The sequence below is a fragment of the Melospiza georgiana genome, chromosome 18 (genome assembly GCF_028018845.1).
Source record: "Melospiza georgiana isolate bMelGeo1 chromosome 18, bMelGeo1.pri, whole genome shotgun sequence".
NCBI lineage: Eukaryota > Metazoa > Chordata > Aves > Passeriformes > Passerellidae > Melospiza > Melospiza georgiana.
The window spans coordinates 6904460-6929350 of record NC_080447.1 but is presented as its reverse complement, the minus strand read 5'-3'; the positions used below and the strand labels follow the sequence as shown (position 1 = coordinate 6929350).

Here is a 24891-nt window from a genome sequence, read left to right as displayed (position 1 = left end):
GAGAAAGCAAAATAAAATTTTAAGAGATTAGTCTTCAGATTCTCCTGATTATTTGGCAGTGCTGTGACAGGCAGAGGGGAGACAATTTTCATTCCTACAGCTAAGTTATTTTATTGCCTAGACAGCAGAGACCTGAAGCTTTGCAGACTGAGCATGGCCAGCCTCAGGGTGAGGCTTTTTAATAAAGCAGCAACTATTTCTCTGGGTCATTAAAACATAGCTGATGAGCTTCAAAAAATGGCCTTGCCTTTATCACACACTGCATCTCCTTTAGAAGACCTCCCAGTGACTTCTGTAACTTCACTTAGTACCTCACCAGATTTAGACCCTCTGAAGTCTCCCTGTCCTTCATTTAAGTAAATGACATGGTGTTTGTAGAAAAAGCACATGGTGAATATAACAGGACAATGCCCAGTGTCCAGGTACTGCCAGCAGCAGCTGGGCCAATGCAGAATCTAATCCACAAGAGCTCCCTCATCTTGGAAAGGGAAAAACACATCTAAGGCAGATTGTGCAAGCTCAGATGTCTTCAGGAGCTAGTGAGAAACTGCAGCAGGAGGCAGAATGGATACAAAGAGGAGAGCTGACATTCAGAACAACTAGGAAAGTTTCTAAAAATTCTGGCTTCTTTGATACCAGATAAAACCTTTATCCATACAACCACTGCTGAACTAACAGAACACAGTGGATTCTGAACTGTAGGCAATGTATTTAATAAAGTGAACAGCAACATTAACGCTGCACAAGTATTATTTTAAATCCTGGACATTTGGTAGTTTTCTTGTACTGAATATATTATTCATTACAGTTTATTTTTATTTCTTTAACAATACTGTGGTTTGGTTTTTTCTTCTTTGAGCTTAATATACAGGCAACTTCAAGAACATGACAACAGCAAGATAGTCAGTACCATTTACTCTACAAAGCAGACTGCAGCAGTGTGCAGACATGTCTTAAGCTAGTTTGTAAAGCTTTTGATTTTGAATTGTTTGGTAAATCCATCTGATGGGCATCTAATACCACATCAATGCATTTCTTCCTTTACCAGTTGCAAAACCTTGACTGTCAGCATCACTTGACTTTGATCCCAGTAAAATCTAAGTTAAAATCCAGTAGCTGCAGGGCATGAAATAATTCAGTAAAAACATTTATAGTGCAAAGTGTTCAACTGGACTAGAGCTTGAAGTGGTAGCTGCGAGAAATCAGACTTTGGATAAATATAGGTGGGTTTGGGAGTTTTGTTTGGTTATTTTTTTTTCACCTTACTGCTAAACAAAATGCAATATCCTTCCCCCTCCTCTGCAACAACCAAACCCAGAAACAGCAACAGCCTCTTCGGAAAAATACATGAACTAGAATTTTTTTTCCCAGCCTTTGAATCTACTTGTACTTAATAGATTTTTTTTTGTGTGAACATCAAACTACAATGGATATAACTGACTTGTTTTAAGGACAAAAACATTCTAGTACATAAGTAACCACTAAATCTTCCAAATACCCTAACACTGAATTTTAGAGTGAGGAGAGGGCTGGCTTGTCACTGCACCATGAGCCACATGGAGCAATGGGACCAAAGGAAGGAAACTTAAGTGAGCTGCTTTAAAAATAACTTAGTCAAGGTGCTCTGCAGAGGGACTGCCACAATACCAACACTTCCATTCACCCTGGACACCTTGGAATAGAGGGTGCAAAAAGTAGAGGGAGCGTGTGGGAGAAGATAAAGCTATTAAAAATAACAATTTTATAGGCATTATGTCTTTTAAAGTAAAAATAATTACATTTCTAAAAGCTCTGGCTTTAGGGGCTGATTTCCCTAAGCCACTTGTACAGTATGTCAAAGAAGAGCAAACTTAAACATAACATTAAAACAATGACAGTAACAAAACCCCTCATTGTAGCCTTAACTTACAGTATATAAGCATATTAAACCAGATATTCAAAATCAGAAAATTATGATTTTTTTTCTTATGTATATATATATATATATATATATATTTTACACACATACTTTTAACTTGGTGTCTACTTCAAAACTTGAAATAAAAAGGTGCAAAGTATTTGTGCAGTGAAGCAAAGCTCACTACTGGCCTGTGACTGTAAGAGAAAAACATCAGCAAACGTGCCAGGCAAATCTGCCAAAGATACCAATGCTCTGCACTGCTTGTCTTAACAGCCTTGTTTCTTCTGCTATAGGTCAGAGGTCATCTTCAAAACTGGAAATGGCTTACAATAACTTATTTTCCTTCAAATACAGATGTCTATAATCTGCATTTCAAAAATAAGAGGTTATAGGAGGGACAGGAGAATACTCAGCATGTCCAGTTCTCAACCACTGCTAATGGCTGAACATGAGAACTTGTTTTTCACTGTAGTTTGGCTACTATCCAAGATGAGGGAAAAAATACATCCTACTCCCACAAATGAAAAAAGAAAACCAAACAAGAAAACCTAGATGTTACATAATTAACAGTAATTCCTTAACAAACTCACCCAGATTGAACAATTACATACTTGAAACCAGATGCTCCTCTTGACCTCATTTTAAATCTTCATCTCAATCTCTTACTAAACCCTCAAATGAGCTAGATTCACCACTTGGCAGTACCCAACGTGACAGAACTGTTTCAAACAAACCCTTAGAATAGCACATTCTGCATTTACTATTCCATCAGATTCTAAATTGGTGCCCTTTGCTTCTACAGGCAAAAGCACAACTCTGAACACCATTTAAAAAAATGAAATAAATAATTTTTATAAAGATTTGTTTATATACTTAAAGCAATAGGAAGAAAGACAACTGATAAAGAGGTTATAGTGTCAAAGCTTCCTTGTCACTAACACTACAATTCTCCTTCTTTTCATCTGCAGTAGGAGTCTCCTGCTGGTCTGATGCACTTGTAGGACTTGTAGAAGTAAGGTCCATTAACTTGCCCTCAATCTGAGTCCATGAAGACATTGATTCATGTACTGTAATGGTGTGTTCCTCCATCTGCCGCTGAAGGCTGTCCATTTCTTGCCTTTGGATTTATTGAGAACAAAAAAAGCCAAAATTAGCAAGCAGAAAACTGACTGCTAAATGCAAGACCAAAAAATTACTTTTCTGATTTTTGATACCTACTCCAAGACTACTTAAGATATAGCTGTATACAAGAGAGAGAAATCTACAAGAAGTTTAAGAACAAAACAAATACCATGTGCTTGATTAAAAAATATTAATAGCTGGTTTTGATTTTTTTCTGCTGTGTACAATTCAGGATGGATATTTTGTTTAGTTTATTGTAAAGTCTTCTTTCACTATGGCAGTGACCATATAAGTAAGCACTCACAAAGGCAGAACATCCTACTGTCCTAAATATAGTCCCAATAAATAATTAATTTTACAAATCCTTTTTTCCTCATGCTGGCAGCTGGTTTCCTGAAAACATTTTTAAGATTCCTTACTATGGTTTAAAACAACAGGCCATACTTTAGCTGCCGGAGACAGCTGTTCAGGTTCTTCAGAGGCTCCTTGCTCACAGCTGTTGGTTTCAGCAGTTCCTCCAGCAAGGCAGCAGGCACTGGACAATCAGGAATCTTGACTGGAGTCACTGGATTGGAAGAGTTATTCTCGCCTTTCAGTTCTTTCCTCTGGTTAAAGGAAAAAAAAAGGAGTCAGCAACACAATTTAATTCATCAATATAATTTTTCCCACCTAGAAAGAGCCCCACATCACACTACTGGTGCACATCTGCACTAAGGAGCAGGAATCACAGGCACATTCATGTTAGGTTGTTTAAGAGCACTAGCAGGGACACAAAAAGCATCTCTACTTCACAAAAATTGTTCTTTCTATTTAAATACCTTCTTCATCTTGCCATGCTTCAGGTCCAACTTCAGCTGTTGGTTTTGCTGCAGCAGTGACTTCATGCTGTTCTTCAGTTCAGTCATTTTAGCCTGCAGCATAAACTTATCCTTCTGAGTTGCTGACAGGTCTTCCCTCACCATCTCCAACTCAGTCTTGAGGTTCTAAATGGGAGGAGAATCAATGTGATGTGAGAAACAGCATAAAAATTCCAGCCAACTAATGTTTTTATAAACTTTTCAGTTTCCAGAGGAAACTAGAAGAAAAAAAAACAATATACAATACTGTATGGAACTGTTTGCTGTTTGAAACAAATTTGCCAGATTTGGCAAATGGTAGAAAATCAGAGGTTGGGTTAAAAGAAAGTCAGTAGTCTATTTTAATGGCATAGAGGTTGAAGAACTACAAAGGTAACAGCACAGTCAAAATAAAAATTCAGAAAAAAGTCTAAGTATGCTTTTAAAAATAAAAATATAGTTTTAAATATCCCACTACAGCAATCAAAATTTCCAGCCATCAGAATTGGCTGATTAAATACCTGCAAGACAACTTGTATCCCTTCTAACTCCTTGTGGCTGCGCTGTTCAGTCATGTCCAGCTGCTGCTTAAGTGTTTCAATTTCTCTTTCTTTTCGTTCCACTTCCCACTTCAAGTCTTCCACCTACCAGGGGAAAAAGAAAATACATAACTGGAATTATCAACCACAAAATCCCAAATATATTCTTATATCTCATGAAAACATTCTTAAGAAAACCTAGCAAAACTATTAAATATGCTGAATTAAAGCCAAAGTCATACAATGGAACAGAAATACAGGTACACACAGTAAGTGTTCACTTTTTACCTCTTGGCTTATTAGAGGCTGTTCACTAAGTTTGTCATCCAGGTTTTTCTGCAGAACTTGGAGCTGAGATGTGGCTTCTGCCAGCTCTTGCTGGAACTGAGACACCTCCTGGGAATGTTTTTCATCCTCTACCCTGCACAGCAAGATTAACAGACACAGCAGTTACTCAATCTGTTCTTTAAAACAAGAACTTCACTGGGTTAGCCAGTTAACTATAAATGACACAACTGTGCATGGAACCTGGCTAATCACAGCTTTCACTGAGGGCTTTGCCAACACATTCATAGAGCAAGAGTTAAATCACAAGAAGATTTTATGAAAGATATGTATTAATTCTTGTGCACCAGTAAAAGTCCAATTACAAACAAATGATTATGCAGAAAAAAACCCCCCACAAAACTAAAACCCTGTCAGCAATTTTGCTTTGTTTCTGGAGGAACAGACTTAAGCTAATATCTATTTTCATGTAGGTCTGATAGTTTCCTATAATTAAGAAAAAAATTTATATAGGAGCAAACTGAATTTTAATACATTGTGGAACATAGTCAATAATCAAATTAATTCTCTATGTAGTTCCTCAGGGATGTAAAAGAGAAGAATAATAGGATATATATAAAATGTTAATCCTTACTAGCCATGTGAAATAGTAGAAGTGTGTGGTGAAAGTAGAAAAAAAAGCAAATAGTGAAGCCTAAAAACAGTGTACCAGAATTATAAAGAGAGAAAAATGCAGATATTTGCTCAGAGTCCAAACAAGCATCCATGGTCAGGTTCTGCTGAGGAACATTCAACATAATCCACTCCAAAGGGGCAAACCCAAAAATTCACTGATGTATGGCTTTTTGAGAGGATTTGTTTTAATTATTGTTCTTTTTGAGACATTTACTTACTGCAGCTTGTCCACCTCAGCCTGCAGGGCCTGGACCAGCAGCTCTTTGGCGTGGAGCTCCTTCTTGATCTCGCTGAGCTCCAGCATCGCTGCGCGGTGGTGTCGCCGGTTGTGGGCTGCGTCCGCTTTGGCTGCTGCTTCCTAACAGGACAACAAGATGCAGATTTACTTTGTTTTTTCTCTCAGGTGAATAAAAAAGGACACAACAGAGGAGACATCAACTGGTCTTTCAGCCACTGGCCATCCTGACAGACCCCCTGCAGGAAGTAGGATGTTACAAAACATAGATTTCACTTCAATATACTTTTTAAATACCTTTAAATCGCATCATAAGTAAATAAAAAGATGAGCCATTACCTGCTTCTGAAGCTCTTTAACTTTTAACTTTTCCTTCTCTAGGGAAGCCTGTAAAGCTTGAATAAGTTGTTGCATTTGCTGATCCTCTTCCTCTTTCCGCTTTAGGACTGCCTGAACCTGTAACACATCACAAAAACAAATGCCTGCTTTGTGTGGGCTCATTGGAAGTAGAGGAAATATAAACACAAGCCAATGCAGGGATTGCAGAACAACTCTCTGCTGTTCACTGATTACTCTTTCCACATGGTACCTTCAACCTTACAATGGTTAAATGGTAGCACATTGCCTATGCCCACATGAATGTATTGGAATAAAAATTATTTACCTCAATGAATCCATATGTAACACATATGGATTTGGTATGTTCCAAATAACTATGCTTTCACTATTGCAAATATTGTAGTGCAATTTTATTAATTTTTTTTCTAAAGAAAACTCTGTTTAGTGCCAAGTCCCACTTCTGATCTCTTGTTCAACCCCCATATTGATGCTGTTACACAACACACAGGGGACCCAGAGTTGGAGAAAATGCACCAGCTTTGTCTCATATGAGCCAATTCCCTTCTGAAGTTATTACATAAAAAAGTGAAATACCTGTAGATTCAATTGTACCAAGTCTGCCTCTCTTTTTGCTAATGCTGTTTCAAGGATATTGTTGTGTTCCCTCAAAGCAGCGTTGGACTGGCTGAGACCTGTAAGTTTTCCACGTTCATGCTCCAGTTCAAGGGCCAACTTCTTATTCATTTCTTCTAAACGTTTTATCTTCTTCCTGAAGCCTCTAGATTCCTGAAGCTATAGTCAAAGAAAAACACAAATCAAACAAACATAACCAAACAGCTTCACGCTACTATCCAAAAAACTTGTAAGTTAAACTCATTAAGCATCTTGTTTTTCCAGAGTGGGATTTCTTTTTTCATTTCTTTTTTTCTTTTTTAAACTCATTAAGCATCTTGTTTTTCCAGAGTGGGATTTCTTTTTTCATTTCTTTTTTTCTTTTTTAAATGAACATTAAAAAATAAGTTCACTTTGGTATTTTTTTCTGTTGGAAGACTAAAATGCTTGCTAGAAAGAAGAATCCAGGAGTACTGTTCAGATGCATATCCAGAGTAGTTGATATATATAATTTTTTTGTGCCACTCTACAACTGAACACCATCACCAGCATCACTGGGGATCCATGACTCCCAGCAGTTCACTAATGGTTTATGTATCCTCACTGTCTCATGACCAGACACAGCTGGTATCTAATACAGGAACCACTCTTCTCTCTCATCCTCTTTCCCTATAGGACAATGACTCATGAAACCACAAAGAACCAGCACAAGGCAACAAAATTTGCAAGTACCACTGACATGATGTTTCCTATCCATGATTCTGATTTTCTCCACCACTGGAACAAAATTTTGGTACAATTTTTCCCTGTCTCGCAGGCACTTTTTACTGTCATGTGCCCATCTACCAAGCAAATTCAAGCAATCACCTCATCTTCAAGTTCCAGCACTTTCTCTCTGTATTCTTCAAGCTCCTGGCTGGTCAGTGAAATCACTTCTTGCAACTCTTTTTCCAGCATCAACTTACTGCTGCTCAGAGCTCGCAGTTCTGTCTTCAGAGCTTGGATCTTCTCCTAAAGACAAGAGGGTCACACATGATTAGTGATGCATCACCCATCTTCAGGAATCACTTCTGCTTTGGTTAAAAACCTGCTTCTCTAGAAAATATGAAACAAGGTGCTAGTGTTTAATTTAAAGGTCTTGGTCAGACTTTTCCACCCCTGCATCCAGCTACTGCTGTAGGTGTACTTGATATCTTGCTCCATTGGTTCATGAAATTGGAGCTTTCCTTAGTAAATTAATTTTCTTGTTGCAGGCCTAACATATATAAACAAGCTATGGCTACCTTGAAAAACTTTTAGCTGTCAATGAGAAAAAAACAGTAAGAGCTAGAATCCTGGAAAACTTTTAGATACCAACCCTTAAAAAAAATTAAACAATTCCACCAAAAAACCAGCCAACAATAAAATTTTAATCAGTAAATCTAGCTTGCCAAATCATAGTTAAAGAAGTTCTCAGTGCTCAGAACCCTGACACCATGCTCTTATCTAGCTTTACTTTCCAAATATTTTCATCACTTCAGGGTGAAATAGGATTTCAAGACTTATAGCTCTGTCTTTGTACAGTGTCAAAGGACATCTGCATACCTGAGCAATCTGGTCATTCCCACCATCAGTAATTTGTGCTTTTAGTTTGCTCAGCTCTGCCTCAGCAGATTCCTTTGCAGTAAGAGATTCCTGCAGCCTCCGACTGAGAATGCTGACTGCATTCTCGTAGGCTTTGTGTTTTGCTTTCATCTCTTTCTGAGCACTTGTCAGGTCTGACCCGAGACGCTTCATTTTCTGTTTCTGCTCTGTAATGGCCCTGGTGTGAAAGGAAAAGAAAAGATCAGGTAAAAACAAAAGCTCCTTGACAAGATTAATTTTTCACATGACCCAACAAAACCCAACATCTGAAAGCCAAATATGAAAACCAGATGCTGTAGTTCTTTTGTCTGTGCTAGAAGAACACTTACTTTTTTGCTTCTTCTTGCATTTGTTCTACTTGTTGTTTTAATGCCTGATTTGCCTCAGCAAGAGATTCCATTTGTTCCTTATCGAACTGCAAAGACTTAACAGCAAGGAAAAGAAGACCCATGAGTGTAAGAACAAAAGCATGTTTGCTGTGATGTTTGATTATAAAAAAAAAAATCATGAAATTTCAAAATTATTTCCATTTCTAAATATAAATTGCTCTCCAGTCCTCCATATTCTCTTTCCCTTTTATTTTCTCTTTAACTCTTTCCTTTGAGGCCACCACTGTTAACACATAAGAGTGTTTGGACCTTGTTCTCAGATGGAGTTCACTGTAGGAAAGTGCTTCCACATCAGTCTTCTACCACTCCTGTAGGGCTTCTCCACACTAACATGAGATGTTAGTAAGCAGTCATGCATTTACAGAATTTTGGTAGGTATATGTTGAAATGTCTAGACTATTTTAAATATATAACCAAGAACATTAACTTGCAGGTGGTCATTCTGTTTCTTAACAAAGTTACCAGAAACAGCAGTGTATCCTGGATGTAACACTCTCCAAAGCCTTACACCTTCCATACCTGCAGGCGTGTTTCCATATCATCTCGTTCTTTCTGCACTGACTGGAGGTGATTTTCTAGTTCCACCATCTGCTGGTGAACCTGAGATACTTCCTTCTGTAGTTTTGAATGCTCAGATTGGAGTGACTGTTTCTCAATTTGGATTTTCAGCAGCTCCTTTTTTATCTCCTTCAGCTCCGAGTCCAGCCGCTTCTTTGTCGCTTTCAGCTCACTGATGAGCTGGTCCTTGGAGCTGGCATCTCTTCGGTAAGCTTCCACCATCACCTTGCACACAAGAGTTTCAAGAGGACAATGTCACCTCTGTTTCAGCTTTGCAAAATTTTTTATTAGCTTACTAGAAAGTATTTACTGATATTCTTTTAGTTTGAGGGGGTAAGGGTGTCATACAAACCAGCACCAGCTTCTCTATGATATTTACTCTGGTTCAAAGGCTTTTATGCAAGCTCAGATATCAAATAACAGCTCATATTAGCAGTTTATTAAATGAAACACTTTAATGTTCTCTGCAGTAAGGGATACTCTTCTTCACATTCTTTATGGAAACTGCATTATGTGCCACTTTTAAAAACCAAACTAATTGTCAAAAATTAACCATCCTACGCACATAATTAGTAACTTTTGCCATGAGAAGAGGGTTTAACTATGACTGACAGTTTAAACAGCCTTCCCAAACTTAAATATAACAAGCTAAAACAAACTTTGACATTAGGTTAATAAGCAATCAAGCAGCAAATTAATGGTGTCACCTTATAAATAAGACACATATATGTGCAACACTAATGACATATCCATTTCAAATTACTGTTTCAAAACTGTGTAAATTCAGAATAAAATTTCCAGTAAAGCACTTATTTACCATCTAATTACGGCAATAATGAAGCAACTATTATTTTTCAAAGCTGCAAGGAAATGACAACACTTGAAGATTTACATGAGTGCTTTTGCAAAAGCAAATCTAATCAACAAATCAAAGACATTCTCTATGGTGCATCACTTGGCAAAGGCCAAAGCCCTATCAAAACATGCATTTGTTGGTGGATCAGCTTTCACATTAGTTACAGTCAGAAAATCAACTGAAAGTTATACATTTTCTGTATTTTAATGTCACAAAGTTCTGTGATACAAAATATAGATGTAAATATCCTCAAAACCTTCAGAGAAGTACATGCCTTCGCTGTAAAAAAGAGGGTACTCCTTGGGTTTATGTATTTGAAATGTCTTTGGTTTTACTTACCTTCTCCTTCAGGAACTGTTCCTTCACTTTTTGAAGCTGTTTTTTGAGGCTGGCATTTTCTTGTTGCAGATTTTCCACCTGCCAGAGGGGCAAAAAGCAAACATTGCTTTATGTGCCAAATGTGATATTATACCTGATTTATTTGGTGAGCTCATCTGTCTGATTTGTAACAATTGGCTAATCTAACAAGGATCCTGTTCCTGACTAAGCATCTCAGTGGTTAGATAACACAACAGTTTGTACAGAAATACACTCACGAGGTCACCACACTGTGAACCAAATTACTGCATAGGAAAGATGTTTGGCCCACAATGCCACAGAAAAGAGCACACTACAAAATTACTACCCAAACTGTGACCTGTACTCCAAATTATTGTGTTTAAAACCTGGTAAGATTTCAGAAAGATCATTACCTGGCTTGCCTTGACTGCCATTTCCTGCTTCAGCTGCTCCAAGATTTCTGATGTTACCTCTGTACCTTCTTCAAGGCGTGTTGCCCCTTCATCAAGTTGCTCTTTACTTGCTTTTGCTGCCTGCAGAGCCACCTCCAACACAATCTTCTCATTCTGCAAATACTGGATTGTGTCATCCTTAGAAGCAGCATCACTCTGGAGCTCTTCTAGCCTGGCCTTTAGTTCATCATACTGTGTTTGCAGGTCATCCAGGGACTGCTCTTTGGTGTGCAGGGTCTCCTGGGCTAGAGTCAATTGCTTCATCAGGTCAAGGTGTTCTTGCTGCAAGGATTCAAGCTGCAGATCTCGCTGATGCAAAGTCAACTTGACCTGACAGGAAATATTTTAAAATTAAATTAGTACAAAACAAAAGTTATCTTTGCAAAAGCACTCTAATAAAAATCAAGTATTATAATTAATATTTCAGCCTGTAGGAGAAAACAGCAGAAGGTGAAAATATTTTTAACTTTCTGAGGCCACTTGTATTTGCTCTGTTAATTGTATTGACTGCCTTGAGCAGCATCTGTTACCTTACAGGCTAAGCAATGACCAGAATGACAAACCTAAAATATTCATAATATTCATTGTATTCAAAAGTTTTACTTGAAAAATGTGTCCACAGCAAATTCAGGTAAATTCAGCATTATTAATAATACCATATCATGACATGGAATATGTACTGAGCTATCACATACTTCATGTCACTGCAGCCCTTGACATGGTGCCTGCATAAGGTTACAAGATTAAAGCAAGGCTCTGTAAAAGTATGTAATGATATCCTCACTGCCTGACAACTTTGAACATGGATCTGTGGTTCTTGTCTATACTTAGAATAATCACATACTGAATTCACTAAAAAAAACCCAGCGTCTGGCAAGACAGTAGTTATAAAATTTTTAAAAAGTATTATTACTGACATGGTTGGAAAAAAGGCCTTTTCACCAGGAACAGAATGACTTTCGTATGCACTTCGTTTTTGCAGCAATCTTTCAGGTTTCAAAAAGAAGTTTAGAGGTCAGTATCTATTTACTATTGCTTTTTCTGCCAAACCAGTATTTCCCTTGGAATTCCTGGGCAGTTGATTAAGAACAGTCTACCTGTTCCAATTCTTGCTCCAATGTTGCTGCAGAATCAGCCATTTTCTGAAGCTGTTCTTTCTCATCCTCAAACTCCTCCAGTTTTCTCTGCAAGTCTTCTTCCACCATGGTTTTGGCCTCCTGGATCTGCATGAAGGCAGCTTCCTGATCTAACATGTCAGCCTGCATAGAAAAAGCATGGAATCAACTTCAACAGTTTCAATGGAGGGGAAGGAGTGGGGAAAAAATAGGAAAAGAGAAAAGTAAATTATCAAGAAAATTTGTAGAGGAAAAACACAAACATAATTCTGATGTCTGCCTTACACACTGTATGCCTTTACTGAAGTCACTCATTCCTATACTTAAAACACCTTAGAATAACAGTGAATGTTTTGCATACTTGTCACAATCTAAATACCTATTAAATAACACCTTGTCCTTTCTCAGCTGATGAGCAAGACATGAAGAAAAAGAATCTTTATTAAAATTAAGCTGTCTGGGAAAATTCTAAACCAGAAGGGACTCCTTGGATGCTGTAGCTACTCAGGAAACAGCCCTGTCATTTACACAAGCTATCAGTAACACTGCAGATGGGTGCTTCCACAAACCTGCTGCTTTACTCTCCTTTGAGACTCAGAAGCAGAAATGTCACTGAAAATCAGGGGATTTTAAGGCTCTAAGAGCTTTGGAAGTGACTGTACTGCACTTCAGATTTTACCCAACTTTTCTTACTGGAGGGAAGGAAGGACAAACCTGATTAGTGAGCAATTTCACACATTTAAAAAGCACATTACTGATTTAGATTAATTTCCAATTAAGTTTCCTCTTGAACAAGTTCATCGATGGGCAAAGGACAACATTTACATTTGCCTTCAAAGTTCAATTAAAACAAATACCAGAAGTGAAAATGCAAGTATAACCTTTGAATGGGAAATGTATGACCTTCTTCCCTCTAATTGTTCATAATGCTATGAAAATTTATTTGCTCTCACATATTTACTGCTTTTATAATGCAGGATTTGAACCAATTCATAAGAATTCTATACTACTTTGCCAGAATAATCTTGATTTTGTAAAACATAAATACACAACGTGGACAGACCCTAACTCATGAAAACCCTTTACAACCATACCTCAATATTTTGTAGTTGTGCTGCAATTCGTTCCTTTTCTTTAATGGACCTGTGCTGGGTTTCAGTCAGCTGCTGAGACAGGGCCACATTCTCTAGTTTGAGATGTTCCAACATCCCTGCTTGAGTCATTTGCCCAGCCTAAAAGAAGGAAAAAAAAATCAGTTTTGTCCTGTGGATAAAACTGACAAAAAAGACATTCTCAGTTCTCCCATGTGCAATAAATCACAAACCTGTATATTGGCCATCTCACTCTGCAGCCTGACACGGGCCTCCTGTGCCAGGACCAGCTGCTGCTGGTACCACTGCCTCACATTCTGGAGAGATGTGATTTCTGTTTCAGATGCCTTCAGCTTGTTGGTCAGTGTGGTCCTTTCCAGCTGCACCTTCTGGAGCTGGGTCTGCAGGGAAGCCAACTGCTGGCGCAGGTCATGAACTAGAAAAACAAAAATAAAGAGCTTGGACTAACACACCCCATTGTGCTATTTTTATGCACACTTTTTCAAGGATTATTACTGTATTTGTAATTTTATCTATTTTTCTTTAATTGTTGAACAAAAGCACATATGGCTAATTATAGAAAGATTGGTTTTTCCTGCCAAAGTGCTACGATCTAAAGTAGCAGGTCATAAGAATAAAATTAAACTAAATGAATCACTTCTGTGAGCATTCACAGTTCCTTAGAGGCAGAAAATATGAACTAACTAAACATCAGGAAGTAGGTGTCCTGGCACATAGAGTCATCATTACAAATCTGCATTTGTACAATTTTCCAAAAAAACAACTAGGCCACTGTCTGGACTAAATATTTATGCCTCCCTCTCCAGGCTGGCAGTGGCAGCTTGCAAACTGTGACACTTCTGTGACACAAAATCAAATCCAAACATCTTCAACTTGAGACTATTTTATTAGTATGATATCAAATAAACACAAGTTTAAATTTCTTCTTCTTCTTGGACTTCAGAATCAAGTTGAAATAAAATGATTTATGGAACAACAGATTTTAAAGACTGACATTTCCATCATCCCACCTGTACTGTCTCTGGTGAGAACATTTTTTTGCATATCTTCAACCTTCTGCAGGAGTCTCTGGTACTGCTCCTCTGCTAACTGCAAATCATTGTTTGAAGAAGCCAAGCTGGCATTCTTTGCTTCCAAGGCATTTTGCAGGTCAGCCATTGCTCGTTCCAGATCCCAGCAAGACTGCTTTAATGTGGCCACTTCTGAGCTCAGGGATTCCTGCTTCTGCTGGCTGCTTTGGCTGTGCTCCATCTGTGCCTGAAGCTTCATGTTCAAAGCTGCAAGTTGGGCTTGTAGCTCAGTCTTCTCTTTGAGAGCCTGAATGTGTCCAGAAAACCAAAATGCAGGAGTCTCATGAGAAAATATATTAGTGGCTGACTAAAAAAGATGCCCAGCAAAGTGGCTTTGATAAGACCAAAGGAGGTGCTCCATGCTCTGGAACTGAGACTCCCCATCTCTCTCTGTCCTCATCTCAACCCCTGAGCCTTTCATTGTTATTTCTGCTCTTCCCTGGCCAGCTGAGGAGAGGGACTGAGCAGCTTTGATGGACGCCTCGCATCCAGCCAGGGTCAGCCCACCACGGCATTCTTGTAAAGTACCTCATTCAACAATGTTTTTACAAAACACAATTCCACAAGTAATGAGCAAGAGGTTCTTGAAAATTAATTAAAATCTTATTTTGATTATTTACTGAATACAGAATTCCAAACTCATTTTCTACCTGATTAGCTTCTAGTGAGAGTGCTTCTAGTTGCCCTTCAAGTCTCATCTTCTCCTTCATAACCTGCAGCATCTCGTCATGAGTCCCTGCAATGGAGCTTTCCATGGAAACACTGGAGACAGAGACAGCACAAGCACAGTTACAGGGTTGGAATACAACACTTGTCTAGTTGAAGAAAAGTGACTCTGAAATTAAGAGGTACTCAGAATCTGTGTGGCTTAGACTGTCGGACATTTTTTCTGGTTTATGACAGACCCAGAACACAGTGTAACAACCTCTGATAAAAAGAAAAAATTATATTCATGCTAAGGTTTTATACTTTAGTTACCTGTACTTGCAGCAACTAGAATCTAGTGTGGCACCATGTATTTGTTATTTTTCAGAACTGCAATCATTGACTTCATCATATCCTGTATTTACAGATCCCATTTTAAGTAGACAACTGGACATGATGGGATCACAAAACCTTCACAATTATTCTCATAACTATCTGCTTTAATGTGCCTGAGAAATGCCATCAGCTGCTGCAAAAGAAGGAATAACAGGTATTCGGCATAAGGGATTCCTTATGCTGATTCCTTGCTGTACAGCCAAGGCATCTGGAGAAAAAGATCTTTTCTCATTACCATAAGAAAGAAATCTAAGCCAGAATAATCATCAACAACTGACTGTACACCTCAACATATTTGGGCATGACACTTTATTCCAATAAAGTAGGGGGAAGTAATTTCAAAAGTAGGACATATAAAATATGCATCTGCAGACAACTGATAAAAAGCACACATTGTTAAGGGCTTCACCAGTTCTGCATTTGCTTTCTGACTCAGTTTAATACCTGTCATTTACACATAAGCTTGAGAAACTAAATCTCATTCCCAAAGGGCTGAAGAGGATAAGATATCTAGGACAAGACTCTTGGCATCCCTTAACTATGTGAGGTCTGAAAGGTACATGCACAGATGAGGAAAAAGACAATACTAAATATCATTGAGACAGACAAGTCTGTACATTCAGACTTTATAGACAAAGCCTTGTGAGTGATTCAGTGAATGAAGTCCTTCCATACAGACAGAAACAACTGCTTGCAGTACATTTAACACAGCCAGGGCAAAAATATCTTTCTCCAAGATATACTTAGTAAATAGGTACTCAAGTGAAGAGACCTCTCAGATTCTTTTAGAATTTGTAAGCTACTAACAGACTCAATAACAATGTAAGTTAAAACTGAATCTAAAGTGAGTAGGAGAGAAAAGTAATAGGCTATTCCAAGAAAATATCATTAACAATAGATATCCTTACCTGCTAGAAATACTGTCTCTCCTGCTCCGAACCTCCCCATTAACTTCTTGCTCTTGGGCCTGGTGCTCCACTGCTGCAGCCTGCAGCACCTCACTGAGGGAAGGAAATTGCCCCATGGCTTCAGGATGTATCTTCTGGCCATTTATTGTATATGGAGTGTCCTGTTTGCCTTCTGCATTCTGCAAACTGCTATAGAGCCCTTTCCCTGACACACTGCTGTAGGTAGAGCTGTCACTCTCATTTCCATCCAGCCTCATTCCCACTTCACTGCCATCAATCTCTGAAATGCTGTCTCCTGCCAAGGAGGAATTCTCCACTCGATCATCCACGTCAGAGGGCAGACTGATCTCAGACACAACTGATGTTGGGCCGCTTCTGCTTTGCATCACAGCCCCCCCAGGTAAGTCAGTAGCCACAGAATTCCCAGCAGCATTTCGAGCATCTGAATCTTCAGTTCTGTAGTCAGCCAAGGAGCGGATCTTGCTGGCCTTGGATTTTGAGCTTCTTTTTTCTTTTGAGGATGCTGGAAGTCCCAGGCTACCCAGCTTTGGCCCCCTGGGGACACTGGTCCGCAGAAAGGAATATTCTTTAGTCATTGCTACAGTGCTGGCTCTTGGCAGGATTTCTGGATTCAACATCAGCTCGGGATCCAGGGTGCTGGAGGGACGGGTTTTGGATGTAGACTGACTTGACTAAAAGAAGCAAAGAGACAACAATAAATTCCAGAATCTTAACTCTGAAATAGCATCAAAGACTTATTTTGCTGTAACTTAAGATATAAAGCTCTACTTTTACACTGATATTAAACGTATGTCCTTTCATAAACAAGATGAATTACACCAGCAACCAACCCTATCAAGCTTCAGTATATAGATGTTGAAAATGTTCATGTGAGACTCCAAAAGTAACTGAAAAATATAGGCAAAATTGAACATTCAGGTTGCTTTAAGTTTGGTGTCTGTTTTTTCCTCCCCTATTTTAAGTAGCACAAATTGGTACATTACTGATGAGGTAACAGAACCACATTTTGCCTGTCCAGAAGACAAAAATGCTTTCTCTCATTTGAGAAAACTACTGAATATTTTAATTTAGGGAACAAAAATGGTAAAGTTTTCAAGCTTCTCAACAAAACACAATCTAGAAGATGTGTTGTGTGGTACTCACTCTCTCTTGGTGTCTCTTCACTCGGTATTGTTTGAGCTGCTCTTCCAGACGCCTTCTTGCCTGAAGTCTGATTTGTTCTTCATTTTCCAGTGGCAGTGAAGACTCTCCTGAGCCTGTAAGGGAAAGGCATCTTCACAGTCAAACAGAAAACTCCAACACAGGTAAAAGGGATGCAAAAGGTGAAAGCCCCTTCTACCATCAGCAACATGCTTCATGCTTAAGCAAGGAACAAAAGGAAAGCCCACTGACATGCACCTCAAATGACCCTCTTCAAATACATCCTTGTGTAAGCACTGATAAAGCCTGTGGACTTCCACTGCTCAGTTTGCAAATGCTCTAGTTCCTCCACAGATGGAGGAGTTGACAAGAGATTATACAGCAAGACAAAAATTATTGCTGTCACTTAATCTCACTTGTCCTGCATTTCTGACAGTACTAAAATTATAAAACTAAGCAAGACCTACACAGTCCACTCATTCCCTACAAGTAGTGGAAAATGGTTCCCTAGATATATTTTCTTACCTTTTATTAACTCACATTAAACCTTAACTCACATTAAACCTTTCCTGTAGTAAGACTTTTAGACACCTTTATATAAAGGCTTTCCCTTCTCCCCCCCTTCATTGCTCTTCTCTCCTTTCCTTTTTTTATTAGCTTAAAATCACTTGGTTCTGCTGTTCTTTTTTTTTTAGTGTCACCTGTTACTCCTACAAATCAAGAAGATTAGAATAGCTTCAGCCCCAGAAAGCGTGAATTCCCCTCCAGTGAAGAGCCAGTTTTTAATGGTAAGGCAGTGCCTTAGCTGTAGCAGAAGGTGGTTTACTGAAAGAAAATGAGTTGCAGTTCTGAGTAAAAGTTTACTGCAAAAATGAAGTTTAGTTCAAGCTTAAATGATGTTACAGAAGTCCAGAGCCAGGCTCAGAGTAAAAAGCTTTATGCAGCAAGAGAAAGCAGGGGCACCACCATAAACAGATGCTTACACAATTCAGTTTCTTGCATGGGAAGACTTAGTTTGAGAGACTGCAAAGCTTCTTTTCTAAGAGCTATGCCCTCAGCACTAGTTCCCTGAGACTTCCTTAGGCTGTCATGGAAACCAGTCACACCTGGGGATGACTCTTCACCCTGCTCACTGCTGGTAGGATCAAAAGACCCAGGAGAGTCAAGGCAGAGTGACTCTGGCCCATTCTGGCAGGCATCCACTTTGCTGTTTATCTCCAGACTTCCCTCTTCATTTGGCACTTCATTGATGTTATTACTGGTAGCTGGAAAAGAAAGTTTTACAGTTTTACTGAGCTACAACTTCAAGCCACTTAATTCATCTTCACAGCTCCACCCAAACACAATGCCAGCACTACTGCCTTTACATTGTATGAATACAGAAACTGCTACTGACAGCAACTGGCAGGAGACATTTCATAGAGGATTTGTGATTCTTTACTTTACAAGATCAGAATAAGCAAACTTTTCATTTGCTTTACTATGTTGCCCTCAAGCAGGACCTCAAAAGTCATCATAAAACATATCTTTAAAACTTCACAGAGGTTTTTAAATCTTGTTAGGTTTAGAAGCATGAAACACTGAATGTAAGGAACTCTGAGGCACAATCTACTACAAGTAAGCCTCAGCAGCTGCAGGCCTGTGCTGAATGATTCAGCTCTTTGATGTGCAGCTGGGCACTGGGGAGAAAGCATCCACCATCCCCATTTCCAGCCTGGCTCAAGCAGTTTCTCAATTTTAAACTGAGCTGACATTTTTTTCAAATAGGATATCGTCATCAAAAGCACAGTAGAAAAGATCATATGTATCAAAATAATAAACCTACCAATTAGAATGCAATTAAAGAATCACTTGAACACCAATTTTATGCCCACTTACTAGTATTTTTCTTTTCCAGCAGGAAAAAATGCATATTCAAAACCAGATAAACATTTCACAGGTTTATACTCTGGATTTCTCATTTCTATTTCACTTGGCTGGGAACTACTAACATTTATGAACCTGCTCTCGCAAAAAACCCATGTATCTAACTTTAAATTAATTATTATATATCTCAAATGAACAGAGCACTGAAACAGCCACTACCTTTCTGTTGATTCCCATACCATGTTATCACTGAAGTAACTGCAACTCACTGGAATAATATGCAAGATTTAGTTTAGTTTTTTTTTTCCTAAAGATGGTGGAAAATATTTAACATTTATGATCACAAAGTATTTGCAAGTGCTAAAATCAAGTTCCTACCCCTGCAGTGCATCTTCCCTCAAGCCAGCTCAGTGTGAACCAGCATAGAGGAAACTGAATGAGGAAACTGAATTTGGGTAGAAATATAAAGTTTTCAGACTTAGGCTGCCAAAACCCATCAGCTCTAAGATTTGAATAAAATACTTTTGAGAATCTTATTTGTCATGCAGACAACATTTCAGGCCATTTAGCCTCAATCACTTCTCTGATTTAGATCACCATGTTGTCACAAAAACAGTTGCAGACATGATGGAAGGGGTGAGTTCAACAAGGATGTAAAGGAGGACACAGAGAAAGACTGCTTTTTAATGACTAACATTTCAAAACTAGATATTGGCAAAACTGAATTTGAAATAGGTGTCAATGCTAAGAATAGCCACAAGAATGAAAAATAAGAAAACAGCTCATACATTCAGAAATACTGTTTCTGCCCATCCCAGAAACTGCATCAGCTTTATACTTTATTCACATTCTTTCTTCCCAGCAGTGAGTGGTATACATATACCGAAGGGATGCTGGAGCAAAATTCTGGAGGAATGGTTTCCTGGTGACTTCCTGAGGCCAGGAGACACTCAGTATCTAAACACTCCTTGAACTAAAGTAATTTAAAGGCAGTAGTGTCATTACAGCTGCAGTCTTTTTAGAACAATGGGCAAGGAGATGCAATTAGAATAAAAACAGTAGAAAGACACACTATCTAATTGTAAGTCACAATTTGATTGTCCAGCACAGGAGATAACAGGAACGTGTGATCTCCAGCTTCAGAAAAGATGAATGAATCATCACACTCTGCCACTCTGATAACAAGCAGAGTAAGAAAAGCAAATAAAGTGTCAGGGCCTCCTCTCTGCTGTCTGTGACAGGGTGACAAACCTGTGGTGCCAGAAGGCCCCAACCTCACCACGTCACCACCTTTTACACAAGGAACCACTGTGGTTTGGTGTATCCAGGCAGCCACAATGTACACACCTCTCCACCCAGCCACCCCCACATCCTTAAACACCAACATATCCTCGGACTCCTGCCAGGAAAACATGGAGATTTCAATTCAGTGCAGGGAAAATACTTTCACAATGAAAGCTGTTAAATACTGGAAGGGTAGGGAGCCTGATGAACCTCCCTCTGCAGACACTTTCAGAATTCAATAGGGCCTGAGCAACCTGATCCTTCTCCAGAACCAGGTGTGCTCAGTGCAGCAGGTTGGACTAGATAACCTGCACAGCTCCCTTTCAACTCAAGTCTGATTCTATAATCTACTCAGATAGTGGACTCTAAATAGTTTCTCATAAACAGCTGCATGATTATTTTATTATAGAGCTTGTCTGCATATAGAAGTTACTTTGAGATAAACTGGAGAGTACAAGCCGGAATCTCTCTTTCCTAAAGGGAAGCAGAGCCAGACATTTTGGGTTTTGCCTAAGTGATTTAATTTATTAGGAAGAGTTCTTCTGCCAAAATAAAGTATTCCAGTCACAATTTACTCTGGAACAGTAATTTCAGAACTGACTGTTCTAGAGAGTTCCAGGTATACACTCTTGGAAACATTATCTGAAGACCGACACCCTGAACAACAAATACTCACCTGACAGCTGATAGTATTTAAGTTAATAGTTTCATTTTGCTTTCAAAATAACAAGTTCTACAGCAAAAAAAACAACAGTTTTACATGCACAGAGAGCTATAGACTTCACCAAACTTGCTTAAAACTGCTGTACAAAAAATTCCTGACCCCAAGAAAAACCTTAACCTGAACAATAACACAGATGATTATATAAATGCCTGGATAAACCAGGAAATTATTTGGTGCATATTAAATAACTTACTGTTAATTTCATCTGTAGTAAGTAGCTGTGACTTGGGTTTACAATCTGAAAGTTCTTCAGGGCTGCTGGGAGCCCCATTACTGCTCCTGCTCTCCAAGTGAACATCCTGCTGAACAGATGAGGAGTCCATGGTAAAAATTATCCAGATCCCTGGAAAGTTCTTCTTCTCAACAATTTGCCACCAAGTGAACTACCAAGTCCTGTTTCTCTCCATCAGCAAGAGCAGCATCAAGGTGTCCCACAAGAGCACAGTTGTGAGCTGTAGAGCTGGTGGTGTGCAGCAGGCAGCTCTAACTCCACATCATGGAAACAGCTCACAGCCAAAGTCGCAATCACCAAGGAGCTGCATCCTCTAGAAACAAAATTTGTAGTGAATTTACAAACATTTACTGGAGCTCTGAAAAGATGAGTTAAAAATAAAGTAGTGCCCACAGACAGAAGCAGGACATGCAGTAACAACAGAGACAATGAAATACAACCAAGTATCCAGATCTGGGGAGAAAAAGTGATCTGTTTATGTTCACTGTTTTAGTAGCACTGATACACTGCAGAAGGATGCAACAGATATTTAGCAAGACAGCTGACTTAGAATCATTGTCCCTTTTAATGGAAAGATCTCTTTGGCCTCTGCTTTAAGAACAAAGCCAGTAACAGAGTAGTATTGTCCCCAGTAAATTACAGTATATATATATGGAAACATACCATATATTTAATTTAAAGGAATGAGTTTCAATATCTTTTGTTAAAATGAAGTATGGAATTCAGATTAAACATTTTAAAAATTAAATTACATCATTACTGTTTACTTGACTGCAGAATAACAGGTATGAATCACTGTACAGACTCTGAACTACTCATTACAGCACAAGCTGGCAGTCAGAACACGGCCTAGACTGCAGCTAAACATTGCCTTCTCCTGTGACCAGCCAAGAAAATTATTTCCAAACACAGTTTATGGAATTTCCAAATGATTCTTCAGGTATTCGGATCTAACTTATGAATACCTAATCTAACCTCTGGGGTGGGGGGGTGTGGTTTTGGAGAATGTCAAATCAGGAATATTTTGACTGCATTTTTACATAAATACAAACATTTTGAACAACATTCCTTCCATATCTCCAGGGAGCACTTGTGTAACTGCTACTGTGCCACAGTGCCCTGGTCACCCTGCAACACCACCATCGCCTCCAAAATGTCACTGAGGCAGCAAACAGCTCAGGACACACAGGAAAACATGGTTATGTAGGTGATCCTTACAGAAGGGAGCTGTGGAGGAGCCAGAAACCTGCAGCACCTTTGCAAACGGGAAACCTCCACCAAACAAAAAAAAACTTAATACCGTCACTGTGATTTGTTACTAATTTTAAAAGATTTTCAGTATAGTAAAGCTTTCAGTAAAACTCCTAGAACTGCCACTGTACAGCAAATAGACGTTATGTGACAGGTTACCAAGAGTAATTACAGACAAAAGGCAAGCAAGATTTTGGCTCTCACACCTTGTCAAAATCCAGCCAACAAGAGATGGTTTGTTGTCCTTGTCATAAAACGCGTTTAAATGATCAAGGTGATGAAGAATGGCTTTCCTCTGCACAACCCATTCCCAGCATTAAATGGAAGAGCATTCCGGCCTCCGAGTCCTTTTGTATCCCTGTGTTTCGCATAAGCAGACACACACACACACACACACAAATGTAGGCACGCCACGGGAACACAGCAATAAATAAGCCCATATGGAAAGAGCTGTATCAAAGTCACCGATTTTGCTTAAAACACGAACAGTCAGGACGACAACGGGTGCCGGTCACAGAGCGGGAGGCACCGGCAGACACGGCCGCGGGGTCTCTGGGCCGGGCACGTCCCTGGGCGCCAGCAGAAGCATCGGGAGGCCCGGGGCCGCAGCCCACGGAGCCGAGCCGAGCCGAGCCGAGCCGAGCCGGACCGGGCGGTTCCCCGGTTCCTCGGGCAGCCCCGAGCGCCCCGCGGCCTGAAGCGGCCCCCGCGCCCCCACCCCGAGCCGCCCCCCATCCCGGCCAGCCCCCGCAGACCTGAGGCCGCCCGCCCGGCGCCGGCTCCTGCCCGAGACGTGGCGCTGCCTGCGCCGGGAAGGGGCGGGCGGGGCGGTGCAGCGCGGTTCTGGCTCCGCCACCGGCCCGGCGCTGCCGCCGCTGCCGCCGCTGCCGAGCGCGGCCCCGCGCGGGCCCCACGGCTCTGCCCCCGAGCGCCGCCGGCCGCGGCCCCGCCGGGCACAGTCCCGGCCTCGGCCCGGGAGCTCCGAGGCGGCGGCGGGGCCGCCGGGCCCGTGGAGAAGCGGCGGCTTTTCCAGCCGGACCCTTCCGGCAGCGCACGGAGGGGAGGGAGGCACGGAGGGGAGCGGCTCTCGGGCCCGGCCGCCTCCGTGCCCGCCCCGGACCGTGCCCCGGCTCTCTGAGGGGCGGAGGAGTGACCGGCTCCTCCGTCGGGACCCTGGGGCCGGCGCCGACGTGCGTAAATTAAAATTAAGTTGTGCATAAATTAAAAATTAAAATTTCTTTGTGAAGGTGGCTGCCCCTCGCAGCCTTGTGTATCTGCATCATTCCTGTTCCTGTATTAGCGTTGCCTTTTACAGAGTCTGAGTCAGGAAAGTCCCATGACACGTCTATAAATGTCACATTTTCAGCGTTCCCCATAGCCCTTTCCTCATAAATCAGCCCTTAGAGTTTCCAGCGTCTTTCTGGAGCCGGGCATCCCCACAGGTCCTTTGGGGTATTGGGAGCTGGTGCATCAGAGCACGTAATTTCATAATGAAAACTACTGCTACCGTCATACTGCCTCCCTTAATATAATTGCCAGGTAAAGAGTGTTTGCTTTGCCTGATATTCCTCTGTTATCAACCTTTCCAAATTATCCTTATAATGAACATGAATCCTCTGAGGTGTTTCTCTTAGGAAGACGGGAGGCTGTTCCACAAGTCAAGAGGGTGGATAAACCGAAACACCAGCATGTTGTTTGAACTGCAAACCTGTTAACCGAGCTCCTGGATACTGCTGTTTTCGTGCACATAGTACACAGCCCTCTAGGCATTATTTGGAAGAGACCATTACAAACTAAGTCAGGGAGAGGACAGTTCTCAAGTGCAGATGCATGGATGTAAGAGAAGCGCCCAGCATGATGATCAGAGGTATCAGATAAGTGGATCTGGATTCACAGGACAGCCTCCTGCTGTTCTGCTGCTGCACCCAGATGTTGGTATGAAAGGGCAATCCCAGGCTGTGGCTCAACACCACACTGAAATTTGACCTTGGCTGCATGCACATTTGGCACTGAGCTCATAAACCATATGTAGGATTTGAATGTGTGAAGGGGAGCTGAGTGAAAGAGAGCAAGGTTCTGCTGAGATATGAGAGGAAACCCTGAGAATTGCATGCATGAATGAGTGTTCCAAATCTTTAGCAGTGACCTTTACTGGGTACTCTTACAAAGAAGATGTCAAAAACAATATGGTGAGGCAGACTTGAATGCTTGATCTTCATTGATCTGGTTTTGATTTTCTTATAAGAATGTAAAAGCTTGGAGTTTTGCCTCCGCAGAGAACTCAAAACCAGAAAACAATAACTAACAGACAGCTCAATTGTTGAGTCACTGAAGTAGCTTTTCTCTTCAGTTGGAATATTTGTCTAT

General features: G+C 40.3%; 1 protein-coding gene across 4 annotated transcripts; it reads right to left on the bottom strand.

Annotated features, from left to right (window-relative positions):
- Positions 1-624: 624 nt before the first annotated feature.
- Positions 625-23355, bottom strand: GOLGA3 (golgin A3). Of its 4 annotated transcripts, none has more exons than XM_058036925.1 (24): positions 23280-23355; positions 21235-21586; positions 18151-18432; positions 17171-17283; positions 16007-16698; positions 14708-14819; positions 13998-14304; positions 13200-13402; positions 12970-13107; positions 11858-12019; positions 10722-11090; positions 10309-10386; positions 9075-9338; positions 8496-8590; positions 8128-8344; positions 7411-7554; positions 6526-6723; positions 5932-6048; positions 5576-5715; positions 4686-4818; positions 4380-4502; positions 3841-4005; positions 3467-3627; positions 625-3017 (listed from the first exon to the last, which is right to left on the bottom strand). In XM_058036925.1, exons 2-24 carry the CDS (start codon positions 21362-21364, stop codon positions 2810-2812), a joined length of 4551 nt encoding a protein of 1516 aa, XP_057892908.1. In that variant the 5' UTR covers positions 21365-21586; positions 23280-23355; the 3' UTR covers positions 625-2809. The 4 variants fall into 4 exon arrangements, with proteins under 4 accessions (XP_057892908.1, XP_057892910.1, XP_057892909.1 ...); XM_058036927.1 differs by having other exon boundaries at positions 18274-18432; XM_058036926.1 differs by lacking the exon at positions 23280-23355 and adding an exon at positions 22731-22896.
- Between the last annotated feature and the right edge of the window lie 1536 nt (positions 23356-24891).

What these genes read in the sequence shown, in the direction of transcription:
- GOLGA3 (XM_058036925.1), bottom strand. Translation starts at nt 21,364, where the DNA reads ATGGACTCCTCATCTGTTCAGCAGGATGTTCACTTGGAGAGCAGGAGC. An exon ending in TGGCAGTCAAGGCAAGCCAG is followed by an intron (nt 10,387 to 10,721) that starts GTAATGATCTTT and finishes CCCCTCTGGCAG; the next exon opens with GTGGAAAATCTGCAACAAGA. An exon ending in ATATGGAAACACGCCTGCAG is followed by an intron (nt 8,591 to 9,074) that starts GTATGGAAGGTG and finishes CTTGCTGTTAAG; the next exon opens with TCTTTGCAGTTCGATAAGGA.